We start from the raw sequence: 23,620 nt of genomic DNA on the forward strand, positions 1-23,620 counted from the left end.
ACGAAAACCAGTCTGGTTCCAAACCAGTTTTAACGGAATCATACTGATTCCAGACCAGTTCAGACTAAAACCAGTCTAGTTCCAAACCAGTTTTAACTGAATTAGACTTGTTTTGGACCAGTTCAGACAAAAACCAGTCTAGTTCCAAACCAGTTTTAACTGAATCAAACTGGTTTCAGACCAGTTCAGACTAAAACCAGTCTAGTGCCAAACCAGTTTTAACTGAATCATACTGGTTTCAGACCAGTTCAGACTAAAACCAGTCTAGTTCCAAACCAGTTTTAACTGAATCAAACTGGTTTCAGACCAGTTCAGACTAAAACCAGTCTAGTTCCAAACCAGTTTATACTGAATCATACTGATTCCAGACCAGACTAAAACCAGTCTAGTTCCAAACAAGTTTTAACTGAATCATACTGGTTTCAGACCATTTCAGAAAAAAACCAGTCTGGTTCCAAACCAGTTTTAACTGAATCAAACTGGTTTCAGACCAGTTCAGATGAAAACCAGTCTAGTGCCAAACCAGTTTTAACTGAATCAAACTGGTTTCAGACCAGTTCAGACTAAAACCAGTCTAGTTCCAAACCAGTTTTACCAGAATCAAACTGGTTTCAGACCAGTTCAGACTAAAACCAGTCTAGTTCCAAACCAGTTTATACTGAATCATACTGATTCCAGACCAGACTAAAACCAGTCTAGTTCCAAACCAGTTTTAACTGAATCAAACTGGTTTCAGACCAGTTCAGATGAAAACCAGTCTAGTTCCAAACCAGTTTTAACTGAATCAAACTGGTTTCAGACCATTTCAGACTAAAACCAGTCTAGTGCCAAACCAGTTTTAACTGAATCATACTGGTTTCAGACCAGTTCAGACTAAAACAGTCTAGTTCCAAACCAGTTTAAACTGAATCATATTGATTCCAGACCAGACGAAAACTAGTCTGGTTCCCCACCAATTTTAACTGAATCATACTGATTCCAGACCAGAGGAAAACCAGTCTAGTGGAAAACCAGTTTTAACTGAATCATACTGGTTTCAGACCAGTTCAGACTAAAACCAGTCTAGTTCAAAACCAGTTTTACCAGAATCAAACTGGTTTCAGACCAGCTCAGACTAAAACCAGTCTAGTTCCAAACCAGTTTTAACTGAATCATACTGATTCCAGACCAGACGAATACTGGTCTGGTTCCAAACCAGTTTTAACTGAATCATACTGATTCCAGACTAGTTCAGACTAAAACCAGTTTAGATCCGAACCAGTTTTAACTGAATCATACTGGTTTCAGACCAGTTCAGACTAAAACCAGTCTAGTTCCAAACCAGTTTTAACTGAATCATACTGGTTTCAGACCAGTTCAGACTAAAACCAGTCTAGTTCCAAACCAGTTTAAACTGAATCATACTGATTCCAGACCAGACGAAAACTAGCCTGGTTCCAAACCAGTTTTAACTGAATCATACTGATTCCAGACCAGACGAAAACTAGTCTGGTTCCAAACCAGTTTATACTGAATCATACTGATTCCAGACCAGTTCAGACTAAAACCAGTCTAGTTCCAAACCAGTTTTAACTGAATCATACTGATTCCAGACCAGTTCAGACTAAAACCAGTTTAGTTCCAAACCAGTTTTAACTGAATTAGACTTGTTTCAGACCAGTTCAGACAAAAACCAGTCTAGTTTCAAACCACTTTTACCAGAATCAAACTGGTTTCAGACCAGTTCAGACTAAAACCAGTCTAGATCCAAACCAGTTTTAACTTAATCATACTGGTTTCAGACCAGTTCAGACTAAAACCAGTCTAGTTCCAAACCAGTTTTACCAGAATCAAACTGATTCCAGACCAGTTCAGACTAAAACCAGTCTAGTTCCAAACCAGTTTTAACTTAATTAGACTTGTTTCAGACCAGTTTAGACTAAAACCAGTCTAGTTCCAAACCACTTTTACCAGAATCAAACTGGTTTCAGACCAGTTCAGACTAAAACCAGTCTAGTGCCAAACCAGTTTTAACTGAATCATACTGGTTTCAGACCAGTTCAGACTAAAACCAGTCTAGTTCCAAACCAGTTTATACTGAATCATACTGGTTTCAGACCATTTCAGACTAAAACCAGTCTAGTTCCAAACCAGTTTTACCAGAATCAAACTGGTTTCAGACCAGTTCAGACTAAACCCAGTCTAGTTCCAAACCAGTTTTAACTGAATCATACTGGTTTCAGACCAGTTCAGACTAAAACCAGTCTAGTTCCAAACCAGTTTAAACTGAATCATACTGATTCCAGACCAGATGAAAACTAGTCTGGTTCCAAACCAGTTTATACTGAATCATACTGATTCCAGACCAGTTCAGACTAAAACCAGTCTAGTTCCAAACCAGTTTTAACTGAATCATACTGATTCCAGACCAGTTCAGACTAAAACCAGTTTAGTTCCAAACCAGTTTTACCAGAATCAAACTGGTTTCAGACCAGTTCAGACTAAAACCAGTCTAGTTCCAAACCAGTTTAAACTGAATCATACTGGTTTCAGACCAGTTCAGACTAAAACCAGTCTAGTTCCAAACCAGTTTAAACTGAATCATACTGATTCCAGACCAGACGAAAACCAGTCTGGTTCCAAACCAGTTTTAACTGAATCATACTGATTCCAGACCAGTTCAGACTAAAACCAGTCTAGATCTGAACCAGTTTTAAATGAATCATACTGGTTTCAGACCAGTTCAGAGTAAAACCAGTCTAGTGCCAAACCAGTTTTAACTGAATCATACTGGTTTCAGACCAGTTCAGACTAAAACAGTCTAGTTCCAAACCAGTTTAAACTGAATCATATTGATTCCAGACCAGACGAAAACTAGTCTGGTTCCCCACCAATTTTAACTGAATCATACTGATTCCAGACCAGACAAAAACCAGTCTAGTGGCAAACCAGTTTTAACTGAATCATACTGGTTTCAGACCAGTTCAGACTAAAACCAGTCTAGTTCAAAACCAGTTTTACCAGAATCAAACTGGTTTCAGACCAGTTCAGACTAAAACAGTCTAGTTCCAAACCAGTTTAAACTGAATCATACTGATTCCAGACCAGACGAAAACTAGTCTGGTTCCAAACCAGTTTTAACTGAATCATACTGATTCCAGACCAGACGACAACTAGTGTGGTTCCAAACCAGTTTATACTGAATCATACTGATTCCAGACCAGTTCAGACTAAAACCAGTCTAGTTCCAAACCAGTTTTAACTGAATCAAACTGATTCCAGACCAGTTCAGACTAAAACCAGTCTAGTTCCAAACCAGTTTTAACTGAATTAGACTTGTTTCAGACCAGTTCAGACAAAAACCAGTCTAGTTTCAAACCAGTTTTACCAGAATCAAACTGGTTTCAGACCAGTTCAGACTAAAACCAGTATAGTGCCAAACCAGTTTTAACTGAATCATACTGGTTTCAGACCAGTTCAGACTAAAACCAGTCTAGTTCCAAACCAGTTTTAACTGGATTAGACTTGTGTTGGACCAGTTCAGACTAAAACCAGTCTAGATCTGAACCAGTTTTAACTGAATCATACTGGTTTCAGACCAGTTCAGAGTAAAACCAGTCTAGTGCCAAACCAGTTTTAACTGAATCATACTGGTTTCAGACCAGTTCAGACTAAAACAGTCTAGTTCCAAACCAGTTTAAACTGAATCATATTGATTCCAGACCAGACGAAAACTAGTCTGATTCCCCACCAATTTTAACTGAATCATACTGATTCCAGACCAGACGAAAACCAGTCTAGTGGCAAACCAGTTTTAACTGAATCATACTGGTTTCAGACCAGTTCAGACTAAAACCAGTCTAGTTCAAAACCAGTTTTACCAGAATCAAACTGGTTTCAGACCAGTTCAGACTAAAACAGTCTAGTTCCAAACCAGTTTAAACTGAATCATACTGATTCCAGACCAGACGAAAACCAGTCTGGTTCCAAACCAGTTTTAACTGAATCATACTGATTCCAGACCAGACGAAAACCAGTCTGGTTCCAAACCAGTTTATACTGAATCATACTGATTCCAGACCAGTTCAGACTAAAACCAGTCTAGTTCCAAACCAGTTTAAACTGAATCATACTGATTCCAGACCAGACGAAAACCAATCTGGTTCCAAACCAGTTTTAACGGAATCATACTGGTTTCAGACCAGTTCAGACTAAAACCAGTCTAGTTTCAAACCAGTTTAAACTGAATCAAACTTGTTTCAGACCAGTTCAGACTAAAACCAGTCTAGTTCCAAACCAGTTTTAACTGAATCATACTGGTTTCAGACCAGACGACAACTAGTCTGGTTCCATACCAGTTTATACTGAATCATACTGATTCCAGACCAGTTCAGACTAAAACCAGTCTAGTTCCAAACCAGTTTTAACTGAATCATACTGATTCCAGACCAGTTCAGACTAAAACCAGTCTAGTTCCAAACCAGTTTTAACTGAATTAGACTTGTTTCAGACCAGTTCAGACAAAAACCAGTCTAGTTTCAAACCAGTTTTACCAGAATCAAACTGGTTTCAGACCAGTTCAGACTAAAACCAGTCTAGATCCAAACCAGTTTTAACTGAATCATACTGGTTTCAGACCAGTTCAGACTAAAACCAGTCTAGTTCCAAACCAGTTTTACCAGAATCAAACTGATTCCAGACCAGTTCAGACTAAAACCAGTCTAGTTCCAAACCAGTTTTAACTTAATTAGACTTGTTTCAGACCAGTTCAGACTAAAACCAGTCTAGTTCCAAACCAGTTTTACCAGAATCAAACTGGTTTCAGACCAGTTCAGACTAAAACCAGTCTAGTGCCAAACCAGTTTTAACTGAATCATACTGGTTTCAGACCAGTTCAGACTAAAACCAGTCTAGTTCCAAACCAGTTTTAACTGAATCATACTGATTCCAGACCAGTTCAGACTAAAACCAGTTTAGTTCCAAACCAGTTTTACCAGAATCAAACTGGTTTCAGACCAGTTCAGACTAAAACCAGTCTATTTCCAAACCAGTTTAAACTGAATCATACTGATTCCAGACCAGACGAAAACCAATCTGGTTCCATACCAGTTTTAACGGAATCATACTGGTTTCAGACCAGTTCAGACTGAAACCAGTCTAGTTCCAAACCAGTTTTAACTGAATCAAACTTGTTTCAGACCAGTTCAGACTAAAACCAGTCTAGTTCCAAACCAGTTTAAACTGAATCATACTGATTCCAGACCAGACGAAAACCAGTCTGGTTCCAAACCAGTTTTAACTGAATCATACTGATTCCAGACCAGTTCAGACTAAAACCAGTCTAGATCTGAACCAGTTTTAACTGAATCATACTGGTTTCAGACCAGTTCAGAGTAAAACCAGTCTAGTTCAAAACCAGTTTTACCAGAATCAAACTGGTTTCAGACCAGTTCAGACTAAAACAGTCTAGTTCCAAACCAGTTTAAACTGAATCATACTGATTCCAGACCAGACGAAAACTAGTCTGGTTCCAAACCAGTTTATACTGAATCATACTGATTCCAGACCCGTTCAGACTAAAACCAGTCTAGATCTGAACCAGTTTTAACTGAATCATACTGATTCCAGACCAGACGAAAACCAGTCTAGTGGCAAACCAGTTTTAACTGAATTATACTGGTTTCAGACCAGTTCAGACTAAAACCAGTCTAGTTCCAAACCAGTTTTACCAGAATCAAACTGGTTTCAGACCAGTTCAGACTAATACAGTCTAGTTCCAAACCAGTTTAAACTGAATCACACTGATTCCAGACCAGACGAAAACTAGTCTGGTTCCAAACCAGTTTTAACTGAATCATACTGATTCCAGACCAGACGACAACTAGTCTGGTTCCAAACCAGTTTATACTGAATCATACTGATTCCAAACCAGTTCAGACTAAAACCAGTCTAGTTCCAAACCAGTTTTAACTGACTCATACTGATTCCAGACCAGTTCAGACTAAAACCAGTCTAGTTCCAAACCAGTTTTAACTGAATTAGACTTGTTTTGGACCAGTTCAGACAAAAACCAGTCTAGTTCCAAACCAGTTTTACCAGAATCAAACTGGTTTCAGACCAGTTCAGACTAAAACCAGTCTAGTGCCAAACCAGTTTTAACTGAATCATACTGGTTTCAGACCAGTTCAGACTAAAACCAGTCTAGTTCCAAACCAGTTTATACTGAATCATACTGATTCCAGACCAGACTAAAACCAGTCTAGTTCCAAACCAGTTTTAACTGAATCATACTGGTTTCCGACCATTTCAGAAAAAAACCAGTCTAGTTCCAAACCAGTTTTACCAGAATCAAACTGGTTTCAGACCAGTTCAGATGAAAACCAGTCTAGTTCCAAACCAGTTTTAACTGAATCAAACTGGTTTCAGACCAGTTCAGACTAAAACCAGTCTAGTGCCAAACCAGTTTTAACTGAATCATACTGGTTTCAGACCAGTTCAGACTAAAACAGTCTAGTTCCAAACCAGTTTAAACAGAATCATATTTATTCCAGACCAGACGAAAACTAGTCTGGTTCCCCACCAATTTTAACTGAATCATACTGATTCCAGACCAGACTAAAACCAGTCTAGTTCCAAACCAGTTTTAACTGAATCATACTGATTCCAGACCAGACGACAACTAGTCTGGTTCCATACCAGTTTATACTGAATCATACTGATTCCAGACCAGTTCAGACTAAAACCAGTCTAGTTCCAAACCAGTTTTAACTTAATTAGACTTGTTTCAGACCAGTTCAGACAAAAACCAGTCTAGTTTCAAACCAGTTTTACCAGAATCAAACTGGTTTCAGACCAGTTCAGACTAAAACCAGTCTAGATCCAAACCAGTTTTAACTGAATCATACTGGTTTCAGACCAGTTCAGACAAAAACCAGTCTAGTTCCAAACGAGTTTTGACTGAATCATACTGATTCCAGACCAGTTCAGACTAAAACCAGTCTAGATCCAAACCAGTTTTAACTGAATCATACTGATTCCAGACCAGTTCAGACTAAAACCAGTCTAGATCTGAACCAGTTTTAACTGAATCATACTGATTCCAGACCAGTTCAGACTAAAACCAGTCTAGATCTGAACCAGTTTTAACTGAATCATACTGATTCCAGACCAGACGAAAACCAGTCTAGTGGCAAACCAGTTTTAACTGAATTATACTGGTTTCAGACCAGTTCAGACTAAAACCAGTCTAGTTCCAAACCAGTTTTACCAGAATCAAACTGGTTTCAGACCAGTTCAGACTAATACAGTCTAGTTCCAAACCAGTTTAAACTGAATCATACTGATTCCAGACCAGACGAAAACTAGTCTGGTTCCAAACCAGTTTATACTGAATCATACTGATTCCAGACCCGTTCAGACTAAAACCAGTCTAGTTCCAAACCAGTTTAAACTGAATCAAACAGGTTTCAGACCAGTTCAGACTAAAACCAGTCTAGTTCCAAACCAGTTTAAACTGACTCATACTGATTCCAGACCAGACGAAAACCAGTCTGGTTCCAAACCAGTTTTAACTGAATCATACTGATTCCAGACCAGTTCAGACTAAAACCAGTCTAGATCTGAACCAGTTTTAACTGAATCATACTGATTCCAGATCAGACGAAAACCAGTCTAGTGGCAAACCAGTTTTAACTGAATCATACTGGTTTCAGACCAGTTCAGATTAAAACCAGTCTAGTTCCAAACCAGTTTTAACTGACTCATACTGATTCCAGACCAGTTCAGACTAAAACCAGTCTAGTTCCAAACCAGTTTTAACTGAATTAGACTTGTTTTGGACCAGTTCAGACAAAAACCAGTCTAGTTCCAAACCAGTTTAAACTGAATCATACTGATTCCAGACCAGACGACAACTAGTCTGGTTCCAAACCAGTTTTAACTGAATCATACTGATTCCAGACCAGACTAAAACCAGTCTAGTTCCAAACCAGTTTATACTGAATCATACTGATTCCAGACCAGTTCAGACTAAAACCAGTCTAGTTCCAAACGAGTTTTAAATGAATCATACTGATTCCAGACCAGTTCAGACTAAAACCAGTTTAGTTCCAAACCAGTTTTACCAGAATCAAACTGGTTTCAGACCAGTTCAGACTAAAACCAGTCTAGTTCCAAACCAGTTTAAACTGAATCATACTGATTCCAGACCAGACGAAAACCAATCTGGTTCCAAACCAGTTTTAACGGAATCATACTGGTTTCAGACCAGTTCAGACTAAAACCAGTCTAGTTCAAAACCAGTTTTAACTAAATCATACTGTTTTCAGACCAGTTCAGACTAAAACCAGTCTAGTTCCAAACCAGTTTTAACTGAATCATACTGGTTTCAGACCAGTTCAGACTAAAACCAGTCTAGTTCCAAACCAGTTTTACCAGAATCAAACTGGTTTCAGACCAGTTCAGACTAAAACCAGTCTAGTTCCAAACCAGTTTATACTGAATCATACTGTTTTCAGACCATTTCAGAAAAAAAACCAGTCTAGTTCCAAACCAGTTTTAACTGAATCAAACTGGTTTCAGACCAGTTCAGACTAAACCCAGTGTAGTTCCAAACCAGTTTTAACTGAATCATACTGGTTTCAGACCAGTTCAGACTAAAACCAGTCTAGTTCCAAACCAGTTTTACCAGAATCAAACTGGTTTCAGACCAGTTCAGACTAAACCCAGTGTAGTTCCAAACCAGTTTTAACTGAATCATACTGGTTTCAGACCAGTTCAGACTAAAACCAGTCTAGTTCCAAACCAGTTTAAACTGAATCATACTGATTCCAGACCAGAGGAAAACCAGTCTAGTGGAAAACCAGTTTTAACTGAATCATACTGGTTTCAGACCAGTTCAGACTAAAACCAGTCTAGTTCAAAACCAGTTTTACCAGAATCAAACTGGTTTCAGACCAGCTCAGACTAAAACCAGTCTAGTTCCAAACCAGTTTTAACTGAATCATACTGATTCCAGACCAGACGACAACTAGTCTGGTTCCAAACCAGTTTATACTGAATCATACTGATTCCAAACCAGTTCAGACTAAAACCAGTCTAGTTCCAAACCAGTTTTAACTGACTCATACTGATTCCAGACCAGTTCAGACTAAAACCAGTCTAGTTCCAAACCAGTTTTAACTGAATTAGACTTGTTTTGGACCAGTTCAGACAAATCCAGTCTAGTTCCAAACCAGTTTTACCAGAATCAAACTGGTTTCAGACCAGTTCAGACTAAAACCAGTCTAGTGCCAAACCAGTTTTAACTGAATCATACTGGTTTCAGACCAGTTCAGACTAAAACCAGTCTAGTTCCAAACCAGTTTATACTGAATCATACTGATTCCAGACCAGACTAAAACCAGTCTAGTTCCAAACCAGTTTTAACTGAATCATACTGGTTTCCGACCATTTCAGAAAAAAACCAGTCTAGTTCCAAACCAGTTTTAACTGAATCAAACTGGTTTCAGACCAGTTCAGATGAAAACCAGTCTAGTTCCAAACCAGTTTTAACTGAATCAAACTGGTTTCAGACCAGTTCAGACTAAAACCAGTCTAGTGCCAAACCAGTTTTAACTGAATCATACTGGTTTCAGACCAGTTCAGACTAAAACAGTCTAGTTCCAAACCAGTTTAAACTGAATCATATTTATTCCAGACCAGACGAAAACTAGTCTGGTTCCCCACCAATTTTAACTGAATCATACTGATTCCAGACCAGACGAAAACCAGTCTAGTGGCAAACCAGTTTTAACTGAATCATACTGGTTCCAGACCAGACTAAAACCAGTCTAGTTCCAAACCAGTTTTAACTGAATCATACTGATTCCAGACCAGACGACAACTAGTCTGGTTCCATACCAGTTTATACTGAATCATACTGATTCCAGACCAGTTCAGACTAAAACCAGTCTAGTTCCAAACCAGTTTTAACTTAATTAGACTTGTTTCAGACCAGTTCAGACAAAAACCAGTCTAGTTTCAAACCAGTTTTACCAGAATCAAACTGGTTTCAGACCAGTTCAGACTAAAACCAGTCTAGATCCAAACCAGTTTTAACTGAATCATACTGGTTTCAGACCAGTTCAGACAAAAACCAGTCTAGTTCCAAACGAGTTTTGACTGAATCATACTGATTCCAGACCAGTTCAGACTAAAACCAGTCTAGATCCAAACCAGTTTTAACTGAATCATACTGATTCCAGACCAGTTCAGACTAAAACCAGTCTAGATCTGAACCAGTTTTAACTGAATCATACTGGTTTCAGACCAGTTCAGAGTAAAACCAGTCTAGTTCAAAACCAGTTTTACCAGAATCAAACTGGTTTCAGACCAGTTCAGACTAAAACAGTCTAGTTCCAAACCAGTTTAAACTGAATCATACTGATTCCAGACCAGACGAAAACTAGTCTGGTTCCAAACCAGTTTATACTGAATCATACTGATTCCAGACCCGTTCAGACTAAAACCAGTCTAGTTCCAAACCAGTTTTAACTGAATCAAACAGGTTTCAGACCAGTTCAGACTAAAACCAGTCTAGTTCCAAACCAGTTTAAACTGACTCATACTGATTCCAGACCAGACGAAAACCAGTCTGGTTCCAAACCAGTTTTAACTGAATCATACTGATTCCAGACCAGTTCAGACTAAAACCAGTCTAGATCTGAACCAGTTTTAACTGAATCATACTGATTCCAAACCAGACGAAAACCAGTCTAGTGGCAAACCAGTTTTAACTGAATCATACTGGTTTCAGACCAGTTCAGATTAAAACCAGTCTAGTTCCAAACCAGTTTTAACTGACTCATACTGATTCCAGACCAGTTCAGACTAAAACCAGTCTAGTTCCAAACCAGTTTTAACTGAATTAGACTTGTTTTGGACCAGTTCAGACAAAAACCAGTCTAGTTCCAAACCAGTTTAAACTGAATCATACTGATTCCAGACCAGACGACAACTAGTCTGGTTCCAAACCAGTTTTAACTGAATCATACTGATTCCAGACCAGACTAAAACCAGTCTAGTTCCAAACCAGTTTATACTGAATCATACTGATTCCAGACCAGTTCAGACTAAAACCAGTCTAGTTCCAAACGAGTTTTAAATGAATCATACTGATTCCAGACCAGTTCAGACTAAAACCAGTTTAGTTCCAAACCAGTTTTACCAGAATCAAACTGGTTTCAGACCAGTTCAGACTAAAACCAGTCTAGTTCCAAACCAGTTTAAACTGAATCATACTGATTCCAGACCAGACGAAAACCAATCTGGTTCCAAACCAGTTTTAACGGAATCATACTGGTTTCAGACCAGTTCAGACTAAAACCAGTCTAGTTCAAAACCAGTTTTAACTAAATCATACTTTTTTCAGACCAGTTCAGACTAAAACCAGTCTAGTTCCAAACCAGTTTTAACTGAATCATACTGGTTTCAGACCAGTTCAGACTAAAACCAGTCTAGTTCCAAACCAGTTTTAACTGAATCATACTGGTTTCAGACCAGTTCAGACTAAAACCAGTCTAGTTCCAAACCAGTTTAAACTGAATCATACTGATTCCAGACCAGACAAAAACCAGTCTGGTTCCAAACCAGTTTTAACTGAATCAAACTGGTTTCAGACCAGTTCAGACTAAAACCAGTCTAGTTCCAAACCAGTTTTACCAGAATCATACTGTTTTCAGACCATTTCAGAAAAAAAACCAGTCTAGTTCCAAACCAGTTTTAACTGAATCAAACTGGTTTCAGACCAGTTCAGACTAAAACCAGTCTAGTTCCAAACCAGTTTTACCAGAATCAAACTGGTTTCAGACCAGTTCAGACTAAACCCAGTGTAGTTCCAAACCAGTTTTAACTGAATCATACTGGTTTCAGACCAGTTCAGACTAAAACCAGTCTAGTTCCAAACCAGTTTAAACTGAATCATACTGATTCCAGACCAGACGACAACTAGTCTGGTTCCAAACCAGTTTTAACTGAATCATACTGATTCCAGACCAGACTAAAACCAGTCTAGTTCCAAACCAGTTTATACTGAATCATACTGATTCCAGACCAGTTCAGACTAAAACCAGTCTAGTTCCAAACCAGTTTTAACTGAATCATACTGATTCCAGACCAGTTCAGACTAAAACCAGTTTAGTTCCAAACCAGTTTTACCAGAATCAAACTGGTTTCAGACCAGTTCAGACTAAAACCAGTCTAGTTCCAAACCAGTTTAAACTGAATCATACTGATTCCAGACCAGACGAAAACCAATCTGGTTCCAAACCAGTTTTAACGGAATCATACTGGTTTCAGACCAGTTCAGACTAAAACCAGTCTAGTTCAAAACCAGTTTTAACTAAATCATACTGTTTTCAGACCAGTTCAGACTAAAACCAGTCTAGTTCCAAACCAGTTTTAACTGAATCATACTGGTTTCAGACCAGTTCAGACTAAAACCAGTCTAGTTCCAAACCAGTTTTAACTGAATCATACTGATTCCAGACCAGACGAAAGCCAGTCTGGTTCCAAACCAGTTTATACTGAATCATACTGATTCCAGACCAGTTCAGACTAAAACCAGTCTAGTTCCAAACCAGTTTTACCAGAATCAAACTGGTTTCAGACCAGTTCAGACTAAAACCAGTCTAGTTCCAAACCAGTTTTAACTGAATCATACTGGTTTCAGACCAGTTCAGACTAAAACCAGTCTAGTTCCAAACCAGTTTAAACTGAATCATACTGATTCCAGACCAGACAAAAACCAGTCTGGTTCCAAACCAGTTTTAACTGAATCATACTGATTCCAGACCAGTTCAGACTAAAACCAGTCTAGTTCCAAACCAGTTTTAACTGAATCATACTGATTCCAGACTAGTTCAGACTAAAACCAGTCTAGATCCAAACCAGTTTTAACTGAATCATACTGGTTTCAGACCAGTTCAGACTAAAACCAGTCTAGTTCCAAACCAGTTTTAACTGAATCATACTGATTCCAGACCAGTTCAGACTAAAACCAGTCTAGTTCCAAACCAGTTTTACCAGAATCAAACTGGTTTCAGACCAGTTCAGACTAAAACCAGTCTAGTTCCAAACCAGTTTTACCAGAATCAAACTGGTTTCAGACCAGTTCAGACAAAAAACAGTCTAGTTCCAAACGAGTTTTGACTGAATCATACTGATTCCAGTCCAGTTCAGACTAAAACCAGTCTAGATCCAAACCAGTTTTAACTTAATTAGACTTGTTTCAGACCAGTTCAGACTAAAACCAGTCTAGTTCAAAACCAGTTTTAACTGAATCATACTGGTTTCAGACCAGTTCAGACTAAAACCAGTCTAGTTCAAAACCAGTTTTACCAGAATCAAACTGGTTTCAGACCAGTTCAGACTAAAACCAGTCTAGTTCCAAACCAGTTTATACTGAATCATACTGTTTTCAGACCATTTCAGAAAAAAAACCAGTCTAGTTCCAAACCAGTTTTAACTGAATCAAAGTGGTTTCAGACCAGTTCAGACTAAAACCAGTCTAGTTCCAAACCAGTTTTACCAGAATCAAACTGGTTTCAGACCAGTTCAGACTAAACCCAGTGTAGTTCCAAACCAGTTTTAACTGAATCATACTGGTTTCAGACCAGTTCAGACTAAAACCAGTCTAGTTCCAAACCAGTTTAAACTGAATCATACTGATTCCAGACCAGACGACAACTAGTCTGGTTCCAAACCAGTTTTAACTGAATCATACTGATTCCAGACCAGACTAAAACCAGTCTAGTTCCAAACCAGTTTATACTGAATCATACTGATTCCAGACCAGTTCAGACTAAAACCAGTCTAGTTCCAAACCAGTTTTAACTGAATCATACTGATTCCAGACCAGTTCAGACTAAAACCAGTTTAGTTCCAAACCAGTTTTACCAGAATCAAACTGGTTTCAGACCAGTTCAGACTAAAACCAGTCTAGTTCCAAACCAGTTTAAACTGAATCATACTGATTCCAGACCAGACGAAAACCAATCTGGTTCCAAACCAGTTTTAACGGAATCATACTGGTTTCAGACCAGTTCAGACTAAAACCAGTCTAGTTCAAAACCAGTTTTAACTAAATCATACTGTTTTCAGACCAGTTCAGACTAAAACCAGTCTAGTTCCAAACCAGTTTTACCAGAATCAAACTGGTTTCAGACCAGTTCAGACTAAAACCAGTCTAGTTCCAAACCAGTTTTAACTGAATCATACTGATTTCAGACTAGTTCAGACTAAAACCAGTCTAGATCCAAACCAGTTTTAACTGAATCATACTGGTTTCAGACCAGTTCAGACTAAAACCAGTCTAGTTCCAAACCAGTTTTAACTGAATCATACTGATTCCAGACCAGTTCAGACTAAAACCAGTCTAGTTCCAAACCAGTTTTACCAGAATCAAACTGGTTTCAGACCAGTTCAGACTAAAACCAGTCTAGTTCCAAACCAGTTTTAACTGAATTAGACTTGTTTTGGACCAGTTCAGACAAAAAACAGTCTAGTTCCAAACGAGTTTTGACTGAATCATACTGATTCCAGACCAGTTCAGACTAAAACCAGTCTAGATCCAAACCAGTTTTAACTTAATTAGACTTGTTTCAGACCAGTTCAGACTAAAACCAGTCTAGTTCAAAACCAGTTTTAACTGAATCATACTGGTTTCAGACCAGTTCAGACTAAAACCAGTCTAGTTCAAAACCAGTTTTACCAGAATCAAACTGGTTTCAGACCAGTTCAGACTAAAACCAGTCTAGTTCCAAACCAGTTTATACTGAATCATACTGTTTTCAGACCATTTCAGAAAAAAAAACAGTCTAGTTCCAAACCAGTTTTAACTGAATCAAACTGGTTTCAGACCAGTTCAGACTAAAACCAGTCTAGTTCCAAACCAGTTTTACCAGAATCAAACTGATTCCAGACCAGTTCAGACTAAAACCAGTTTAGTTCCAAACCAGTTTTACCAGAATCAAACTGGTTTCAGACCAGTTCAGACTAAAACCAGTCTAGTTCCAAACCAGTTTAAACTGAATCATACTGATTCCAGACCAGACGAAAACCAATCTGGTTCCAAACCAGTTTTAACGGAATCATACTGGTTTCAGACCAGTTCAGACTAAAACCAGTCTAGTTCAAAACCAGTTTTAACTAAATCATACTGTTTTCAGACCAGTTCAGACTAAAACCAGTCTAGTTCCAAACCAGTTTTACCAGAATCAAACTGGTTTCAGACCAGTTCAGACTAAAACCAGTCTAGTTCCAAACCAGTTTTAACTGAATTAGACTTGTTTTGGACCAGTTCAGACAAAAAACAGTCTAGTTCCAAACGAGTTTTGACTGAATCATACTGATTCCAGACCAGTTCAGACTAAAACCAGTCTAGATCCAAACCAGTTTTAACTTAATTAGACTTGTTTCAGACCAGTTCAGACTAAAACCAGTCTAGTTCAAAACCAGTTTTAACTGAATCATACTGGTTTCAGACCAGTTCAGACTAAAACCAGTCTAGTTCCAAACCAGTTTATACTGAATCATACTGTTTTCAGACCATTTCAGAAAAAAAACCAGTCTAGTTCCAAACCAGTTTTAACTGAATCAAACTGGTTTCAGACCAGTTCAGACTAAAACCAGTCTAGTTCCAAACCAGTTTTACCAGAATCAAACTGGTTTCAGACCAGTTCAGACTAAACCCAGTGTAGTTCCAAACCAGTTTTAACTGAATCATACTGGTTTCAGACCAGTTCAGACTAAAACCAGTCTAGTTCCAAACCAGTTTAAACTGAATCATACTGATTCCAGACCAGACGACAACTAGTCTGGTTCCAAACCAGTTTTAACTGAATCATACTGATTCCAGACCAGACTAAAACCAGTCTAGTTCCAAACCAGTTTATACTGAATCATACTGATTCCAGACCAGTTCAGACTAAAACCAGTCTAGTTCCAAACCAGTTTTAACTGAATCATACTGATTCCAGACCAGTTCAGACTAAAACCAGTTTAGTTCCAAACCAGTTTTACCAGAATCAAACTGGTTTCAGACCAGTTCAGACTAAAACCAGTCTAGTTCCAAACCAGTTTAAACTGAATCATACTGATTCCAGACCAGACGAAAACCAATCTGGTTCCAAACCAGTTTTAACGGAATCATACTGGTTTCAGACCAGTTCAGACTAAAACCAGTCTAGTTCAAAACCAGTTTTAACTAAATCATACTGTTTTCAGACCAGTTCAGACTAAAACCAGTCTAGTTCCAAACCAGTTTTAACTGAATCATACTGGTTTCAGACCAGTTCAGACTAAAACCAGTCTAGTTCCAAACCAGTTTAAACTGAATCATACTGATTCCAGACCAGACGAAAGCCAGTCTGGTTCCAAACCAGTTTATACTGAATCATACTGATTCCAGACCAGTTCAGACTAAAACCAGTCTAGTTCCAAACCAGTTTTACCAGAATCAAACTGGTTTCAGACCAGTTCAGACTAAAACCAGTCTAGTTCCAAACCAGTTTTAACTGAATCATACTGGTTTCAGACCAGTTCAGACTAAAACCAGTCTAGTTCCAAACCAGTTTTAACTGAATCATACTGATTCCAGACTAGTTCAGACTAAAACCAGTCTAGTTCCAAACCAGTTTTAACTGAATCATACTGATTCCAGACCAGTTCAGACTAAAACCAGTCTAGTTCCAAACCAGTTTTACCAGAATCAAACTGGTTTCAGACCAGTTCAGACTAAAACCAGTCTAGTTCCAAACCAGTTTTAACTGAATCATACTGATTCCAGACCAGTTCAGACTAAAACCAGTCTAGTTCCAAACCAGTGTTAACTGAATCATACTGATTCCAGACCATTTCAGAAAAAAACCAGTCTAGTTCCAAACCAGTTTTAACTGAATCAAACTGGATTCAGACCAGTTCAGACTAAAACCAGTCTAGTTCCAAACCAGTTTTACCAGAATCAAACTGGTTTCAGACCAGTTCAGACTAAACCCAGTCTAGTTCCAAACCAGTTTTAACTGAATCATACTGGTTTCAGACCAGTTCAGACTAAAACCAGTCTAGTTCCAAACCAGTTTTTACTGAATCATACTGATTCCAGACCAGACTAAAACCAGTCTGGTTCCAAACCAGTTTTAACTGAATCATACTGGTTTCAGACCAGTTCAGACTAAAACCAGTCTAGTTCCAAACCAGTTTTAACTGAATCATACTGATTCCAGACCAGTTCAGACTAAAACTAGTCTAGTGCCAAACCAGTTTTAACTGAATTAGACTGGTTTCAGACCAGTTCAGACTAAAACCAGTCTAGTTCCAAACCAGTTTAAACTGAATCATACTGATTCCAGACCAGACGAAAACTAGTCTGGTTCCAAACCAGTTTTAACTGAATCATACTGATTCCAGACCAGTTCAGACTAAAACCAGTCTAGTTCCAAACCAGTTTTAACTGAATCATACTGGTTTCAGACCAGTTCAGACTAAAACCAGTCTAGTTCCAAACCAGTTTTAACTGAATCATACTGGTTTCAGACCAGTTCAGACTAAAACCAGTCTAGTTCCAAACCAGTTTTAACTGAATCAAACTGGTTTCAGACCAGTTCAGACTAAAACCAGTCTAGTACCAAACCAGTTTTAACTGAGTCATACTGGTTTCAGACCAGTTCAGACAAAAACCAGTCTAGTTTCAAACCAGTTTTACCAGAATCAAACTGGTTTCAGACCAGTTCAGACGAAAACCAGTCTAGTGCCAAACCAGTTTTAACTTAATCATACTGGTTTCAGACCAGTTCAGACTAAAACCAGTCTGGTTCCAAACCAGTTTTACCAGAATCAGACTGGTTTCAGACCAGTTCAGACTAAAACCAGTCTGGTTCCAAACCAGTTTTACCAGAATCAGACTGGTTTCAGAGCAGTTCAGACTAAAACCAGTCTGGTTCCAAACCAGTTTTACCAGAATCAGACTGGTTTCAGAGCAGTTCATACCACTTCCAGATCAAGTTTCAGTACAGTTTGGACCAAAGAGGTCTAAGTTTTAGATGAGTTTAGACTGAAACAGTCCGGTTTCAGACTTGTCCAGACCAATGACGGATCGAGTACTGGGTAAACGGCGATGTTAGCCGAACAAGGTCATGTGATGTCATGTCTGGTAACATGCAAAACAGGAAGTTGACCACCGTGAAACAGGAAGTGAAGAAAACTGAAGGTAGAAGTTCGTCGGATCCAGACTAAATACAACAAACACCTGAATCGTGACATTGAGTCATACATTAAATCATCATCACCTCCTCGAGTGCATGCACCCAACAGGTTGACGATGTTGTCATGGTAACCAAGGTGGCTGAGGATCTTCAGCTCGGACATCAGGGCCTCCCGTTCCTCTGAGTGAGCGCTCGCTGGCGATGAAGACATCAAACATCAGATTGTCCCTCCACGGAAGATGATGGCGATGATGATGTACTGAATGTCATCAGACTCACGTTTGAGCATCTTGACGGCGACCCTGGTAGCCTGGTCGGTTCCAAGACCGTATGCCGTTGCCTCGACGACCTTCCCGAACGCCCCTGAACCCAGCACAGCACCTGACAGACACCCAGCCAGAACACGGATTGGAGGAAGGCTGAGGAAGAGGAAGATGTTCTGGTGGGGATGGGTTCCTACCGAGCCGCAGCTTGTCTCGAGGAAACTCCCACTTCTGGTTGTACGGCAGCTGGGAGGGGTCAATAAAGGTGTAGGTGTTCCCATCGGTGCTCTCGATGATTTTCCAACGGATCTCATATCTGGGTTTCTGGAAGTAGCAGTAGTAGTAGTAGTAAAGTAGTAGTAGTAGTAGTAGTAGTAGTAGTAGTAGTAGTAGTAGTAGTAGTAGTAAAGTAGTAGTAGTAGTAGTAGTAGTAGTAGTAGTAGTAGTAGTAGTAAAGTAATATTATTATTAGGGTCCGAGCCATACGAAGTATGGCAAGGCCCTATTGTTGTTAAAATGTTTATTATTCTTCTCAGCACCACTCACTCAATTTTGATCCTCTTAGCCCCCGTGAAAAGTTGTGAAGCTTGGCACACAACTCAAGCCCGGTGAAAATGTCGATAATCTGGCGTTTGTATGCACGCCAATCCAAAAATGCCTCGACGGCGCCCCCTAGAAACGCCAAAAATGGCCTCTAGAATGAGGTCAACAAAGTTTAGTTTGACGTAGGATGATGAAATTCGGTACACGTCTACCACCTCAAGACGAGTAGAAAAGTCAATGAAACACCTGTTGTCATGGCAACAGGCTGTCCACCATCTTGGCGTTTGCGGCCATTTTTTGGCCCGTTTTTGTCAATTTGGGTGCATCATATTTGAACGAACTAGTCTGAGGCGATTCATGCTATTGGCTCCACATTCGCCATGGAGCTTCGTGACAAGATGGGGACCAAAAGTTATTCAAATCTTTCTGATAGGACAAAGCATGTTACCGTGGCAACCCATGGAAAAAAGCGTTAAATCATGAAACACGGTTAAATCATATTTTCGCAGAAATACATGCGATCTGCACCAAAATTAAAATCATTATTTGGTAGATCCTTAATGCATTGTAATATGTATTGTCGGGGGGTGGCGGGGGGGGGGGGCCCTAGGGGCCCGATCATCTACTTTGACCTAGGGCTACGAAATTCGGTACACATGTGTAACAACACAAGGCGAGTAAAAAAGTGCATTGACCACCTGTTACCATGGCAATGGGGTGTCCGCCATCTTGGCGTTTACGCCCATTTAGCACTGTATGTGCATTGTTTTTTAACAAACTAGTTTTGGATTCATGCCTTTTACTTCACATCTACCCGGAAGCTTTGTGGCGAGTTCGGGTGGAGGGTTCGGCATGAGGCGAGGACCCGATGGATGCCGCTTGTTATTATTATTATTAGTAGTAGTAAAGTAGTAGTAGTAGTCGTAGTAAAGTAATATTATTATTATAATTATTATTATTATTATTATTATTATTATTATTATTATTATTAGTAGTAGTAGTAGTAGTAGTAGTAGTAGTAGTAATGTAGAAGCAGCAGAAGAACAGGAGAGTGTTGAAATCTCCTGTTCGTTTGCCGTCAGTCCAACAGACGGACATCTCCGTCAGGACAGATGTCTCCGTCAGGACGGACGTCTCCGTCAGGACGGACGTCTCCGTCAGGACAGATGTCTCCGTCAGGACAGACGTCTCCGTCAGGACAGACGTCTCCGTCAGGACGGACGTCTCCGTCAGGACGGACGTCTCCGTCAGGACAGATGTCTCCGTCAGGACAGACGTCTCCGTCAGGACAGACGTCTCCGTCAGGACAGATGTCTCCGTCAGGACAGACGTCTCCGTCAGGACAGATGTCTCCGTCAGGACGGACGTCTCCGTCAGGACGGACGTCTCCGTCAGGACAGATGTCTCCGTCAGGACGGACGTCTCCGTCAGGACAGACGTCTCCGTCAGGACAGATGTCTCCGTCAGGACGGACGTCTCCGTCAGGACAGACGTCTCCGTCAGGACAGATGTCTCCGTCAGGACAGACGTCTCCGTCAGGACAGATGTCTCCGTCAGGACGGACGTCTCCGTCAGGACGGACGTCTCCGTCAGGACAGATGTCTCCGTCAGGACAGATGTCTCCGTCAGGACGGACGTCTCCGTCAGGACGGACGTCTCCGTCAGGACAGATGTCTCCGTCAGGACAGACGTCTCCATCAGGACAGATGTCTCCGTCAGGACGGACGTCTCCGTCAGGACAGACGTCTCCGTCAGGACAGATGTCTCCGTCAGGATGGACGCCATCAGCTCGTCTCACTAACATGAACATCACAAACATTCCTTGAACTGTCTGCCTGCTGGAGACGTCTGATAGACATGTAGAGACGTCTTGGACCAGGTTCTGGAAACCCACGTCTGATGAGGACCTCACCTGTCTCCACTTGTAAATAGCAACCAATAGGAGCAGGAGGAGGACGGCGGAAAAAGTCAGAGCTCCAATCAGAGCAGGCGTGAAGATGGAAGGAAGTCCCGTCGGATCTGAAAGCAGCAGAACTTCAGGATGACGTTGTGTTGGTCCCAACTGAAACCAGGATGGATCAGAAAGTCGTCACACTTACGATGAACAAAGACCTGACTCGCGTTTCCCACCTGGTTGGAGGCCAAACACTCCACAGTGACATCATCATCAGCTGACAGCTGAAGGTGCGTCCTCACTTCGTCCCCCACCTGGGATGTCACACCAGAGGACACCTGGTAGGCGGAGCCACCTGGACAGCTGAAGAAGAGACGGAGGTATTCTACCTGCCTCCAGACACAAGAAGAACCCTGAGAAGCCCCTCGGTACGTACGCCTGTTGGACTCCTGGACAGACGGACCACCGCATTGTAGGTGGAGGATATCCAGAGCTGCTGCAGGTCAGGGTGGAGCTCTGCTCCGTTATCACAGCAGACGGAGGACCTGATGGAGTCACAACTACCTGGGATTAACCAGGCTTCATCATCATGTGATCATGTGATCAGAGGAGGGAGAGGGAGAGGAAGAGGGAGAGGATGAAGAACGAGCGAAGTTTCTTACGGAACATCTGGAGCTCCACGTGGTGAGATCCGTTAAAGAAAGAGTTGGAAAAATGAAACGAATATCGGCCTCGGTCCTCCTGACGCAGTCGCCGTAGCAACAGGCTCGCATTCATCCTGTAGCATCAGAAAGAGTCATCATAACAAACAACCACCTTAAGAGTCGAAGCCACGAAATACCACCTTAACAGCCATTACAGCAGGCGAGGGGCGGGACACACCTGGACAGGTCCGTTACACTACCGTCAGTCACGATAACAGAAATACCACCTCAAATAACTTTAAAAGAAACGTTTTAACAGCAACTAATGGTGATAAATTCAACTGATAAGCAGGGCCGGATTAAACGTGCACAGGCCCTGGGGCCCAGAGTGTTCCAGGGAGCCCTTCCCCACCACAACATGGTGAAAATTGTGAAACTACATTTCTAACATCTCTCAGCGAATGGAACCTGTAGCAGTACACGAGACACTGTCTGGCTTCTATGTACGTTTAGTTTCATGTCCAACTGCTGCCGTTTGTCCGATGTGGGCCCCAAGTGGGAGGGCCCCTGGGCCTGTGCCTTAATGCCCATTGGATAATCCGGCCTTGCTGATAGGCTTGTTAGGGTGGTATGTTTAGCTGCTAAGTGCTTTTAGCATGTAGCATGTTAGCGTTCTAACCTGTAGCCATTAGCAGCGTAGACCTCCTCGTAGACTGTGGTGCAATTATTGTTTATGTGAGTTGGTGCTGTCCAGCGCTGTGCGCTGATTGGAGGATATGCATTTATCATATAAGTGAGGGTCACATCTCCACCTTCATGCACCTCCACTACGCTGCTACTGCTAATGTTAGCAATGCTAGCTTTATTTGGGTCACTTCTGTTGACAGTGACATTAACAATCAATTTTCCCCTGGCTTCCTGGGACTGGCTGCTAATGTTAGCAGCTAGCTCCTCCTGTTTCTTCACTGGCAGGCTGCTAATGTTAGCAGCTAGCTCCTCCTGTTTCTTCACTGGCAGGCTGCTAATTTTAGCAGCTAGCTCCTCCTGTTTCTTCACTGGCAGGCTGCTAATTTTAGCAGCTAGCTCCTCCTGTTTCTTCACTGGCAGGCTGCTAATGTTAGCAGCTAGCTCCTCCTGTTTCTTCACTGGCAGGCTGCTAATGTTAGCAGCTAGCTCCTCCTGTTTCTTCACTGGCAGGCTGCTAATGTTAGCAGCTAGCTCCTCCTGTTTCTTCACTGGCAGGCTGCTAATGTTAGCAGCTAGCTCCTCCTGTTTCTTCACTGGCAGGCTGCTAATGTCGGCAAACAGGTGTCCTCTGACGTCCACGGCGTTTGTGGTGCTGCTCTGCAGGTACAGGTAGATCTGCAGGTAGGGCTGATCTGATGAAGAGGAGAAAAGGTAGACACTCTGTTAACATGATTCTTTATTGGAAGCTCAGGAGAATATCTCTTCAAATACAGCAGGAATTTATGCTAAGTTCAGGTTGCAGGTAAAGCAGCTGGTCTCCGGAGGACAGATGTTCTCTGTCGCCCCGAGTGCTGGAGGCGGATCAGACGATGGGATGGTGGAACGCACAGCGGACGGTAACTGGCCAGGTGTGATAGACCTGAGCAGGCCAACCGCTACTGATGGGATGGGAATGTTGATTTGAGGCGTGCGTAATGCAACAGACTGATGGTACTTAGTGACGTCTGGTTCTTAATGCCATGATTGTTGCTTTTCGGACATTCTGTTTAGGTGGAGTTCCCCGCTGAAGGACACAGGGAGACGTAGATCAGCTTCACCCGAAGCATCAGTCCTAAAACATTTACAGCAGAACTAAAACAGTTCAGAACACAACTGCTACAGTTTCCTCCTTCTGACATCTTTGTATCCTGTCAGCAAAATAAAAGGAGCGTAAATCCTGGAATAAGTGACGGAATGAGAGACGTTGGGAAGCTTGGATGTTGCCTTCTGTTTGAGCCGCTACAGCTGGTTAGCATGAAGCACCACGGAAACATCTGTGTTCGAGTCAAGTGGAGGAGGAGCAAGCAGACACTGCGTTGTAGTGAGTGTGTG

General features: G+C 41.0%; 1 protein-coding gene across 1 annotated transcript in view; it reads right to left on the reverse strand.

Annotated features, from left to right (window-relative positions):
- The window catches only part of csf1rb (colony stimulating factor 1 receptor, b), a gene marked incomplete at its 5' end in the record, with an annotated part of 91,333 nt that overhangs the window by 51,477 nt on the left and 16,236 nt on the right, over positions 1-23,620 (reverse strand). Inside the window, 8 exons of the mRNA XM_079247505.1 lie at positions 18,303-18,413; positions 18,498-18,599; positions 18,679-18,805; positions 20,937-21,043; positions 21,124-21,281; positions 21,355-21,463; positions 21,581-21,696; positions 22,242-22,941. Coding sequence (XP_079103631.1) covers positions 18,303-18,413; positions 18,498-18,599; positions 18,679-18,805; positions 20,937-21,043; positions 21,124-21,281; positions 21,355-21,463; positions 21,581-21,696; positions 22,242-22,941 — 1,530 coding nt within the window. The remainder of the gene's footprint in view (positions 1-18,302; positions 18,414-18,497; positions 18,600-18,678; positions 18,806-20,936; positions 21,044-21,123; positions 21,282-21,354; positions 21,464-21,580; positions 21,697-22,241; positions 22,942-23,620) is intronic.

This window comes from Telmatherina bonti (assembly GCF_933228915.1).
Source record: "Telmatherina bonti genome assembly, chromosome: 10".
Lineage (NCBI taxonomy): Eukaryota > Metazoa > Chordata > Actinopteri > Atheriniformes > Telmatherinidae > Telmatherina > Telmatherina bonti.